Raw genomic sequence first — 12,829 nt, 5'->3', positions numbered from 1 at the left:
GGATTATGCCAGCGGTTGCGTGAAAAACAATGTTTATCATAAATATACTTCATGAATATATATAAACTGCAGTGACATTCTCACCAACATCAATTATACCGAAACCGGATAAATAAGCATATAAATGATGTTCGGTCGTATAAAGAAAAGGTCAAATACTACTGCATTAAAGACGTCCACAATTCACACATAGAGAGTACACTAGTAAATTGACACACACACATAGGGCAGGGCACCGCAAAGTCATATTGCGCGGTTCCGTCTCCTACCGGCGATAATCTTACGATTCCATAGCTGCTTTAAGATTTGGTCTAAAAAAACACTTATTTTCCTCTTTTTACGATACAGCTACTGTCCCACACCATTTGTCCTCGCATGGCAGGCATTGATGTTACAGCTCACTCTCCCTCTTTTCTCGCACACGCGTATGCATATGTCTTTCCGCTCTTCATTGCAAACAAATCCATGGACTTTTTTTTCATCTTGACCAATTAAAAATATTTATATCTTTTAAAATTTAAGTTCATTTTTGAAATAATTTATATATTTGAACTCCTAGCGCCAAGACCTTTAGAAGTAATCCAATTTTGGATATATTTCAAACACGTTTAAATTTGAACGTTTCACATTTCATATGTGAAACAAACCTATTTCACTTGAAAAATGTGTTTTTTCTGAAACAAGACAGTGGAAGTGAAATATTGGTTTTGAAAGTGAAAAAAAATTATGAAACTGAAATGTGAAATTGTGAAACTGATTATTTGGAAATGTGTAACCATTTATTTTTAAAAGAGTGAAATTTGTTATTTTAAAAATGTGCAAATGAAATTGATGTGATTTTTGTCAAACAAGCAAGCGAAAAGTGAAAATGTAGCTTCTGAATTGTGAACTAGTAACCACAAAAAGTGAAATTATAATGTATCATTGTGAAACTGATTGCTCGAAAATGTGAAACAATTTATTTCAAAAGAGTGAAACAGTTTTTTTTTTGATAAATGTACAATTGAAATATATTTTTTATGAAACAAGCCAGTGAAAAATGAAATGTAGGCTATGAATTGTGAAATAGTAACCACGGAAAGTGAAATTCTAGTGTATCATTGTGAAATTGATTATTTGGAAATATGAAACATTTTATTTCAAAAGAGTGAAACAGGTTATTTTACAAATGTACAAATTGAAATAGGTGTTATTTTTGTGAAACAAGCCAGTGGAAAGTGAAATGTTGGGTCTGAATTGTGAAATAGTAAGCACATAAAGTGAATTATAATGTATCCTTATGAAATTGATTATTCAAAACTATGGAACAATTTATTTGAAAACAATGAAATAGTTTTTGAGTAATGTGCAAGTGAAATATATTTTTGGTGAAACAAGCAAGCGAAAAGTGAAAAGTAGGTTTTGAATTGTGAAATGTGCAATTGATATATTATTTTTGCGAAAGAAGACAGTGAAAAGTGAAATGTTAGTTCCAAATTATGAAATAGTAAGCACAGAAGCTGAAATTCATTGTTCGCATTTTCAAATATTCGGTTTCAAAATCATATATTATAATTTCATTTTCTGTACTTATTATTTCATAATTCTGAAATATGTTATTAACTTGTTTCAGATTTTTCGAGTGAAATATGTTAGTTCCACATACGTAATGTGAAATGTTGGAATTTAAATGCGTTTGAAATATATCCAAGATCGCTCTAGTTTTAAAGGTCTTGGCATCAAGAGTTCTAATATATAAATTATTTCAAATATGAAATTATGGTTTAAAAGATAAGAATGTTTTTACTTTGCTAAGATGAAATAAAGTCTATGGATTTGTTTGCAAGGGAGAGAAAAGAGGCTGATGTATGCACGTCCCTGTCTGACAAAAAGTAATACTTCGGACTCGCTAGACTGACAAAAGTAGTACTCTATTGGTGGACCAGCTACTGAAATACCAATATTTCATAAATAGTGGAAACTATGTATACAACACAATATTTAATATATGGTACGACGTGTCAGTAGTTAATTGGCTGCCCAGTTGCTGGTAGCAGACGGAACCGTGTAATTTTACTATTTGGGCAGGGCACTCGATCAATCATCGCAGCTGGCATAATAATATTCACCAGTCACTCATCATCAGTACATCTCGACCTGATCCATATGTGTTAAGCATTGTACAATATACAGTATGTATATAAACCGTATATAGTAGGTTGTGTGCGTTGTAATCTGTTGGGCTATTCGCAAAAAAAAAAAAAGTAATCTGTTGGGCTGTTGAGATATGATCTTGGGGATCAATCCACGCCTAAACTGCCTATGTATTTCTCCTGGCTTCGGCCTTTATTAACACGAAGGGCGTCCTTGCAGAAGCATACGCTTATTCAGAGCCCATCTTTTCCACCGCATCTAGCATGTCGAGCTCCTCCTCATCTGTCGCCATGGTTTCGCCCTCCCTCGCCTCTCTCGGGCACATCATCACCGAAAAACTGACCCGAGAGAACTTCCTAGTCTGGAACGCACAAGTCCTGACACACATGCGGCTCGATCAGGGAGCCTCCCGCTGTGATCCTCTCGAAGAAGGATGTCTCCGGCAAAAAGGAGATCACGTCCTCGCCAAAACCCGAGCACGCTGTGTGGGTTAACCAAGATCAGCAAATCCTTATGTTTTTGATCTCATCGCTCTCCCGTGAGGTCTTACTGCAAGCCAGCTCCTACACCACCACCGCCACGATCTGGAACGTCCTGCTACAGAGTTTCGCCTCGCAGTCGAGGGCGAGGGTAATACAGCTTCACTCCGCGAACGAACACACTCGCAAAGGGGACCTGTCGGCCGCGGCCTACTTCACCAAGATGGTGAGCATCTCCGACGAGCTGGCAGCCGCTGACAAGCCTCTGGATGAGGACGACGTTATCTCCCACATCCTGCAAGGTCTTCTTCATGAACCCGACTACAACGGCTTCGTCTCGGCCATCTCCACCCGCACCATCACCGATCAGCCGATCGGTCTCAGCTAGCTCTTCTCTCTGTTGCTCGCGGCTGAAGCTCGGATCGCCGCGCAGAATGCCGCCTTCCACTCTGCCAATTTGGCGGCGAGGGGTGGAGGTCGCGGTAACTCAAACCGCCATGGTGGTGGCGGTAACAGCGGCAGAGGAGGCGGCTACAGCAACAACAACGCAGGCGCCCGCTACTCCGACAATCCCGGCGGTGGTGGCTCTGGTAGTGGGTCGTGCCAAGGATTTGGTGACTGCGGTGACCACGAACGCGAGAAGGGCCAGATCTGCAAGTTTGAAGGGCACGGCACGTGGCATTGCAAGAAACGCTTTGATCACAACTACAATAGCTACTACTTCCGATCCATATTACTCACTCAAATGGATATATCTAGACATATTTTAGTGCTATATACATCCATTTAAGCGATAAGTAATATGGATATGAGGGAGTAGTCTTTTTTTCTCTTTTGAGGCACCGGCGGCGGCAACCCAAACCCTTATCCCTTTCCTCTGTTCATCATGATTGTATCCCTCGAATTGTAACCAAAACATATAGATCAAGCTACTGTGAGTGAATCGATCGTCGTTGCGACCCACCACCGCATACCACCTCTTACATGATGCTTAATTCCCTAGAACAAAAAAATCCTCCTCAAATATGACTTTTGAGGGATCTCCTTCGGATGCTCTAAGGCCCTATTTCCCTTTAATGACATTCTTTAATTTATTTCCTACTGTGGCAAAATCCCTGGTGATCAATTCTAAACCATATACACAGAACATGACGTGCATGTGGGCGGATGCAAGATGCATATGCGTATGCTACTCGAGTAGAAGCCACCATAGCTAGTTGAAAAAACTAGTGCGCGGCTAAAATGAGCTAGCTGGGTTTCACTGACTGCTAGTACTATACAATTTCACCCACCGCATTAGTTTCTCCACATGCCATAGCAAAGAAAGAAATGACGCTTTGCCAAAGATGGCAGACGCGCTTGGCTGGGTGCAATGCAGATAGGCAGCTTCCCGGTTGTTTCCTGTGCCTGTCATATCGTCACTGCCGCTCACTCTCCTCTCACTCTCTCTCTCTCTCTCTCTCTCTCTCTCTCGCATCGGATCCAAGGATAAATTAAAGCTCCGTCTGCGACCAAGACTATACTCCAGAAAGAAGCACAGCAAGGCAAGGCATCCGAGAAGTGCGGTGAGTAGTCCCCGTTCCCCCACTAGGCAGAGGCACTAGCTCGTCGGATCTACTCACTAGAATCTTCTCACCAGTTGAAATTAAGCCAACCAACTAACCGTCTTCTTCTCTGAATCTTCTCACTGAAATCTTTCTTCTTGCTTCTTTTGCAGACAGGAAACTGAACAAGCAACTAAACCGATCGTTGCTAGCAGCTTGGAGTTGGATCCTTCCACCATCACCATGGACGGCAACGACCAGATCCGTGATCCGCTGCTTGCGACCGTGCCCAAGGAGGAGACCATCCCGGCTGCCGTCCAGCGGGCCAGTGGATGGGCGCTCTTCACTGCCTGCTGCGGCACCCTCCTCTCGTTCGCCGCGGGCCACGCGGCCGCCTACGCAGTCGGCCAGTACCAAGTCTGCTCCACCCAGGTCGGACTACGTAACTACACCCGCTTGGCTGGTTTCTGCACATTCCGAATTATCGATCGATGGATCCATCCATCATATTCAAGCTGGTTGGGTGTGGTGTTCGTCTGGATGCACACCCCGTTCGTCCTGCGGTGCGTCCAGTGGACGGACGCGCAGGCCGCCGAGAACAGCGCCCTCTGGTTCGGGATGCTGTGCTGCGCCCTACTCCAGGCGGCCGCGGCGGCGCTGGCGCGGCACCTCCCGTGCCGTGACCGCTGGGTCCACCGCGCCCTCGCCTACCTCGCGCTCGTCGTCACCTTCGTCGGGCACTTCATGTACGCCGCCGCCGTCCGCCTCCTCCTCGCCGTCGACCCAGGATGCATCATCGCCAGGATCTTCTACACGGCAAACATCGTCATCTTCGCGGGGGGCGACCTCATCTGCTTCCTGGGCCTCCTCCTGGGAGGGGACAACTGATGAGCAGGGCGTAGGCAGCCGATCGATCAGTTCGCGCATTCATGAGGTACGGATGAAGTGATGAGTACCTAGCTTGTTCTAAGGAATAAGAAAGGGGCAAATAGCTCCCATGCGACATCTTTGAGTTGAATTGTCTCTCATGCGACGTCGTTGGTTGTAATGGCTCTCATGCGACGTCTCTTACGCGGCTAGTTGGCTGTTAGTTAGGCTGAGGTTCGGTTAGGACACCGGGGGTTATGTGCTCTGACTGGTGGGGTCCACCTAGGGCCACGTAGTCAAGAGTCAACCGTCCACGACTCGACCGGTGACTGTGTGACCGTGCTCGACTCGCCCGTGCTGGACTGGGCGAGCGGCGCCGCCGTAAGCATCTTCTCCGGCAACGGTTTCTTCTCCGCGGTGGTGGAGCGCATTTCTCGGTAGCGGCAGAGCTATTGCGAGTGAGCCTGAAACCCTAGTCCCACTCCCCAGAATTTTGGGGGATCTGTGGCCTCATGTTGCCCCTCTGTTTCTTGGCGATTTAGAATCTCGATCGGATCCGGGGGCTGTTTCTTCTCCGCGGCCCGCCCGATGGTGGAGCGCCTTTCTCGGCAGCGGCTATTGCGAGTGAGTATTTTCCAAACTCTAGTCCCATTCCCCAGAATTTTGGATAAATCTGTGGCCTCATGCTGCCCCTGTTTCTTGGCGTTTTAGAATCTCGATTGGATAGGAGCGCGGGGGCTGAATGAGATGGAGCGAGGAGACAGTGCTTCAAATCGGTAATGCCGCCCTCTTTTCTATTTTAGCTGTTATCGAACTCGATTTGGTAGTGACTGTCGCTTACACTGCTGCCGCTGCCTGCCATTGACAAAACAGGGGAGGTTCAGGTTCTGCCACCACATTCACAATTATAGTGGATTTTTTTCCCTGTAAAGCCAAGCTCAGTGATGGCAGTGTCCAAGACATTGATAGAGATACCACCGTGAGGTTGGATGTCGAATTTGCAGATGTTGATCCCCAGGAATTGGAGAGCATGAAGGAGAAGGCCGTGGGCAATTTGGTGGAGAGAATTGGGGAGAGTATTGTTTGGGGTCCAGAACAAGAGGTATCTCTGCAACGTTTCGATAACTATAATGGTGAATATGTGAGAATTGAAGATGGAGAATCCATGGTTGCTGAAATTGATCAGCAAGAAGGGTGGGCAAGCAAACAAGTAACATTTTATGCTGAGCTAATTGATCTGCAAACTCATTCCAGAGTTGGTTATGTGCCATCAAAGATGGCTGCACAGGTGGAAGATAATGAGTGGGTTTCACAAAAGAAGATGTTGGCATTGTTGACTGTACCGACTGTAGTAGCTGAAGATACAGGGATTGATGCAGATGGAGAGGAGGGAACCCATGGTGCTAGGAAGATTGTTGTTGACTGGAATGTAGTAGAGTTGAATGAAAAAGCAGATTTGGTCATTACACCAATATCTGACATTGATATGGCCGAAATGTTTGGCATTCAAGTTGATGACAAAGATAAGGAGAAGGATGACAGTTCTTTGCCTGCTGATGGTAACACATGCCCTAGAAATGCAAATGAGGATGAAGAAGAGCTGATGAGAGAGGCTGCAGATGATGTGGATGATGCAGATGATAATGAGTTGGTTTGTTTGTATGACAAAGAGAACCCAGTTATTGAGGTGGGAAAGTTGTGGCCAAGCATGAAGGAGTTTAGGATGTCTTTCAGGACCTATGCAGTGAAAAAAGAGTTTGATGCCAAGACTATGTGGACTGATCGAAAGAAATTTTATGCTCGGTGCAAAGGTTATGATGGTGGTGGCAATCCTTGCAAATGGTACTTGTCTGCCAGACTACAACCTGATGGAAGTACAGTAAGGGTAAATCAAATACCACACCAGCATACATGTATGACCACTTCACAGAGAGTTTCAAAGATGACATCACAGCTTTGGGTTACAGAGAAGATTACTCCTATTTTAGCCAAGACTCCAAACACTACTGCAAAGAGGCTTAAAATTGACTTGGAGAAGCTGTACCCCATCCAGCTGCAATATACCACAGTGTGGAAAGCAAAACAAAGGGCCATGAAATCATTATATGGTGACTGGGTAAATACATTTAGGATGTTGTATAGTTTTAAAGCAGAGGTGGAGAAGAGGTCACCTGGAAGTGTGGTGGAGATAGATACAGAGGTAACAGAGGATGGCAAGGTTTTATTCAGCAAGATTTTTATGTGTTTGAAGCCTTGCATAGATGGATTCAAAGCAGGTTGTCGTCCATATTTGAGCATAGACTCATCTTTTTTGACTGGAAAATGGAATGGTCAGTTGGTTGCATGCAATGCTCTAGATGGACACAACCGGATGTTCCCAATTGCAATAGGAATGTTTCAATCAGAGACAGAGGCATCATGGATATGGTTCATGATGCAACTGAAAAGATGCATAGGGCCGGCCAGTATCTCCTTTGGCCATCCACACAGATGCATGTAAAGGGTTGGAAAATGCAGTAAAAAATGTTTTCCCCCATGCTGAGCAGAGGGAGTGCTTTGGACATATGTGGATGAATCTGATAAAAAAATTCAGGGGAGATGAATTTGGGCGCATGTGGCCAGCAGCAAGATCCTACACCAGACAGACACATTCCTATCACCTTGGTAAGATATTGGCATCATGTAGTGATAATGAATTTGCTTCATGGTTGAACACGCACCATTCTCTGTTGTGGTATAGATCAGGTTTTAATACTGCCATAAAATGTGATCATATCAATAACAACTTGGCAGAAAGTTTTAACAACAAAGTGAAGAATTTGAAAGACTTGCCTGTGCATGACATGCTGGACCAAATAAGGATCATGATCATGCGTTTGTGGGAGTTGAGAGGAAAAATTGCTAATATTTTGGAAGGGGACAAGCTTCCAGCAGTGGTACAACAGGTGGTCAACAGGAGTAGAAATCTTTCACATCTATCTGTTGAGAAATCTTCCTTGTGGGGTGCTGAAGTTAGAGATACAAAGAGTGGCAAGAGGCATGTGGTAAATACTGAGTTGCATGAGTGCACTTGCCAAGAGTGGCAACACACTGGAAAACCATGTGAGCATTCCATACTTTTTTTGGCATCTAAACCCAGGTAAATATGCACCCATATTTGCATGAGTATTATTCAGTACAAAAATTCAAAGCTGCATATGCAAGTCCAATTCCTGCACTGACTGACCAATCTCAGTGGCTTGAGGTGGAAATAGAATTTACCTTGTGTCCCCCTGTCACTAGAAGAAAGACTGGGAGGCCAAAACAGAGCAGATTCAAAGCTTGGTTTGAGAAAGGTGGTTGTAGTAAGAAGGTGAAAGAACATGCGGTGCCCCCATGTTTGGTTTTGGTAATTGATGACAATCTCTATGGACTAATGGTTGCCTTGAGTTATATTTGAAGGATTTGTCCATAGGCATTTCTTGAAGTCCATGTGTTGGTTTCAAGGAGTTTATGTGGTGACCAAGGTGTTATTAAGGAATTATCCAAAGATTGGTCATGTGAGAGTAGAGCTTATTGCAAGCATGTCTTGAAGAAGAAGATGGTGTGATTATTCATGTTTACCTTCAAGACATCATCCAAATGAAGAGAGTTGGAAAGAGTCAAGGTTGATCAAGACTAAGTCAAGAGTGAATCAAGTTGATCAACACACAAAGCGCAAAAGATGTACCGAGAGGGATCAAGCGATCCCATGGTGTGGTAAGCATTGTCGATTACGCTTTGTGTACTAACCCATGATCTTCGTGAGAGTTCTTTGTGGGGTTAGGTTGCGGTGTGCAAGTTCAAGTGAAGCATCATGAAGAGATCAAATGCTTGAAGCTTGCCGTCCATTGTGGCGACAATGGACTTGTGAAGATGTTGCGGTGCGCAAGTTCAAGTGAAGCATCATGATGAGATCAAATGCTTGAAGCTTGCCGTCCATTGTGGTGACAATGGACTGGTGAAGATGTGCGGAAGAGTGGCTCACCCATAGTGGAGTATGGGGGAGCAATCAACTAGTCTTCATCGAGCCAACACAACCAAGAAAGGTGGTCCAACTTGAGGGAGTCAAGATCGTCATCATCTAGCTCAAGTGGACCATGTGCAAGGCAAAGGTTTGCTCTTGATAGGTTTTCTATTTTACCGGTCTCATGATGGTAGTTGGGAGACCGGGTTATAGGATCGATTGCCGTACTATCAAGGGGGGCTCTCGATGAGTAGCTTGATCGTATCGTTCATAGAGAGCTCAAACCATTGCATCCTTGCATCATCTTTGTTGGTTCTTGTTTGGTTCTTCTCTTTGTGAGTTTTGGAGCTTATGGTCATCTTGATGACAAGCTCGAGTTCATCGAAAACGGAGTTCACTCGCATCTTCTATGATGTTTTCGATGTTGGAAGTTATGCCGGTTCTTCTCGGTTGGAGGTTTCACTCCTCTATTTTTTTGGCATACCTCCCCTGCCTCTTCTTACTATGCTGTTTTGATGCTACTCGTCTTTCTCAATCCAACAAGCTTGAGTTTGCTCAATTCGGAGCTCATATGCAGAAGTTATGGCAGTTTTGGTTTCCTAGCGGTAGTACCGCGTCCAGAGCGGCAGTACCGCTTATCACCCCAAGCGGTAGTACCGCTGTCCAAAGCGGTAGTACCGCCTATGGCCATAAGCGGTAGTACGGCTACGGTTCCGCGCTGGTACCGCCTCGATTTTGGGTCTTGCATTTTTCGTGTCGAGTTTTGCAGTAGTTGCACGGCAGTAAGGCACGGCAGTTCCACCTATAAGCGGTAGTACCGCCCTGATGGGCGGTAGTACCGCCTATAAGAGGTAGTACCGCTCCGGTCGGGCGGTAGTACCGCTGCTGCATTTTTGGTCCTGTGTTCTGCTCCTCCAGCGGTAGTACCGCTGGGGTGCGCGGTAGTACCGCTTATAAGCGGTACTACCGCCCCAAGGTTCATGTTTGGTTGCTCCTTTTCCCTGCTTCTTCCGCCAGAGCGGTAGTACCGCTCGTGTGCGGGCTGAGCACATAACGGTTGGATTTTTCCCCTTCTATAAAAGGGGGTCTTCTTCCCCATTGAACCTTATCCTTTGAGCTCGTGTTCTTCCCCCATTGTTGACCTTTTTCGAGCTTGCTATCTCTCAATCCCTCCATGGATTCTTGCTAGTTTGAGGGAAAAGAGAGAGGAGATCTAGATCCACATTTCCACCAATCACTTTCTCCTCTATGTGAGGGGAACCCATTGGATCTAGATCTTGGAGTTCTTGGTGTTCTCCTTCTTGTTCTTCCTCTCATTTTCCTCCCTAGCATTAGTTGCTTCGGTGGGATTTGAGAGAGAGGGACTTGGGCACTCCGTGTGCCCTTGCCATTGCATTTGGTGCATCGGTTTGAGTTCTCCACGGTGATACGTGGAAGTTACAAGTTGAGAAGCTTATTACTCTTGGGTGCTTGGTGCCCTTGAGCTTGTTCCTCTTGGGTGCTTGGGCGCCCTAGACGGTTGGTGGTGTTCGGAGCTCAATCATTGTGGTGTAAAGCTCCGGGCAAGCGTCGGGGTCTCCAATTAGGTTGTGGAGATCGCCCCGAGCAATTTGACGGGTACCGGTGACCGCCCCCAAGGGTTGCCAAAGTGTACGGGTTCGGTGACCGCCCCCAAGGGTTGCCATTTGTACGGGTTCGGTGACCGCCCTCAAGGGTCCCTTAGTGGAATCACGGCATCCTGCATTGTGCGAGGGCGTGAGGAGATTACGGTGGCCCTAGTGGCTTCTTGGGGAGCATTGTGCCTCCACACCGCTCCAAACGGAGATTAGCATCCGCAAGGGTGTGAACTTCGGGATACATCGTCGTCTCCTCGTGCCTCGGTTATCTCTTAACCGAACCCTTTACTTACGCACTTTACTTTGTGATAGCCATATTGTTTCTTGTCATATATCTTGCTATCACTTAGTTGTTTATCTTGCTTAGCATAAGTTGTTGGTGCACATAGGTGAGCCTAGTTGTTGTAGGTTTTGTGCTTGTCAAATTAACCGCTAGGTTTATTCCGCATTTGTTCAAGCCTAAACCGTAATTATTTTAAAGCGCCTATTCACCCCCCCCCCCCTCTAGGCGACATCCACGATCTTTCAGAAGGGGAAAAAGGAAAAGAAAAGGAATGATAAGCCCAAAAGGGCTCAAAAAGGTAACAAAAATAGGTGCAAGTTGTGTGAGGTACTTGGGCACAGAGTTGGTTAATCCAAATGCATCTACACTCCTCAGAGGCCAAAGTATGTTTATGTTACTGTTTTTGCAAGTTTTTGATTTTGCTACTTGTTCTAGTATCTAACCAAGTGAAATGCTTTACTTTTTAGGAGGAAGCGTGCAGAAAAAGCCCCACCTCTTCTTGTTGAACAGTGCTGGCCATTGAAAAAAGCAAGACTCAATGGCTTTAGAAGGAAGAGCACTAAGCAGATAATGTTTGGTGACAAAGATATGGAGCAAACTGAAACTGTTACTGCTGAACATGAGCTAAGTGTTTCTGTTTTGGACGATGTGATGCATACTGAATCTGTTTTGCAGGCGCTAGGGCAATCTGAAACTGTTGCAGATGAAGCAACTATTGTGCTGCCATGCAAATCTGCTTTAACAGCTGTGTTGCCATGTTTGGAGGTTGTGTTGCCAAGTGTTGAGTTGCAAACTGAAGTAGTTGAACAATGTGTGCCATCTACTCAAGCTGCAGAAGTGCAAACTGAAGAAGTGGGACATGGTGAGGGGCAAAAGATGAGGGGGCCTAGTGGAGTTGGCAAGAAAACCAAGGGGCCAAAAAGCAAGAGCATCAGCATCAACAAACTATGCGCCGTGTAACCAAACGGTGGAAAAAAGGAGAAGGAATCGAGTGGTAGAAAGAAGCAAAAGAAATAGAGTCGAAATCATTCAAATTTGATGTGAAAACTTATGTTTGTTGTCATTCGATGTGAAAACTTATGTTTTTTCATGTGAAAACTTATGTGCTATGATGTTGATTTGACTTGAAATAAAATTCAAATTTGAACCGAAATTCAAATTTGAACCTATCTCCAATATTTTTGGAGTTCATTTGTTTGTTCTATGATGTTGCATTTGTTTTATGTACTACTATGCACTTTAGTTCATAAATCCAACCCTTTTTGTGAAGTCCAACTCATAGTCACTGAAAATGTTGTCCAAACAGGCTCCAAAGTAAGGGAAAACGACCCCATTTCTAAGCAAGTTTTTTTCGACCTTCTCAAAATCACAAAAAAAGATTTTCTTAGCTTATATTATACCTATATAGGATCAATACGAAGTCTCACCTTTTTTTTTAATAAGTATTCATATTATTAATTTATTTTTGAAAAAACACCCTTTAATACAAAGTCAGCAATAAAACAAGTTTAAAAATTTAAAATGCAAAAATAACTTCAGATCCTCCTTAGTCACTCCAAAATGAAGCTAAGGTGAGGTTTTTGATTTTTTGCATTTTCAAAACCTCAAACCCTTTTCTCACTCCTTTGAACTCTATGCAACCTCAATCGAGATAGTCCAATTTGTGAACGTTTTTTCATGCAAAGATCATTAGATCAAGTTTATCATTTTATATCATAACTATGTAACATAACAAGACTATATGCGCAGGTTTTTCATTTTTTAGATTTTTTTTTGAATTAGTTATACACATTTGAATGTTCGATCAAACCTTTCAAAACTCCGTTGACTGCCTCCAAAACCCATGTAACCCTAGCGCCAAACGTCCACCGTCGATCTAACCCTAACGCCAAACAGCGGCCGTCGGATAGGCCTTCTAGAAG

The 12,829-nt window shown here is 44.4% G+C and overlaps 1 protein-coding gene across 2 annotated transcripts; it reads left to right on the top strand.

The window, feature by feature from the left end:
* The first annotated feature begins 3,991 nt into the window (after positions 1-3,991).
* LOC109759673 (uncharacterized) lies at positions 3,992-12,164 on the top strand. Of its 2 annotated transcripts, XM_045228319.2 has the most exons (3): positions 3,992-4,177; positions 4,330-5,090; positions 11,375-12,164. In XM_045228319.2, exon 2 carries the CDS (start codon positions 4,400-4,402, stop codon positions 5,042-5,044), a length of 645 nt encoding a protein of 214 aa, XP_045084254.1. In that variant the 5' UTR covers positions 3,992-4,177; positions 4,330-4,399; the 3' UTR covers positions 5,045-5,090; positions 11,375-12,164. The 2 variants fall into 2 exon arrangements, with proteins under 2 accessions (XP_045084254.1, XP_020174092.1); XM_020318503.4 differs by lacking the exon at positions 11,375-12,164 and having other exon boundaries at positions 3,994-4,177; positions 4,330-5,174.
* Positions 12,165-12,829: the final 665 nt, after the last annotated feature.

This window comes from Aegilops tauschii, chromosome 5 (assembly GCF_002575655.3).
Source record: "Aegilops tauschii subsp. strangulata cultivar AL8/78 chromosome 5, Aet v6.0, whole genome shotgun sequence".
Classification (NCBI taxonomy): domain Eukaryota; kingdom Viridiplantae; phylum Streptophyta; class Magnoliopsida; order Poales; family Poaceae; genus Aegilops; species Aegilops tauschii.
The sequence above is the reverse complement of the archived record's forward strand: the minus strand, read 5'-3'. Positions and strand labels throughout refer to the sequence as shown.

Bases quoted from the DNA above. Each gene is read 5' to 3' on its own strand.
- LOC109759673 (XM_045228319.2), top strand. From the start codon at position 4,400: ATGGACGGCAACGACCAGATCCGTGATCCGCTGCTTGCGACCGTGCCC.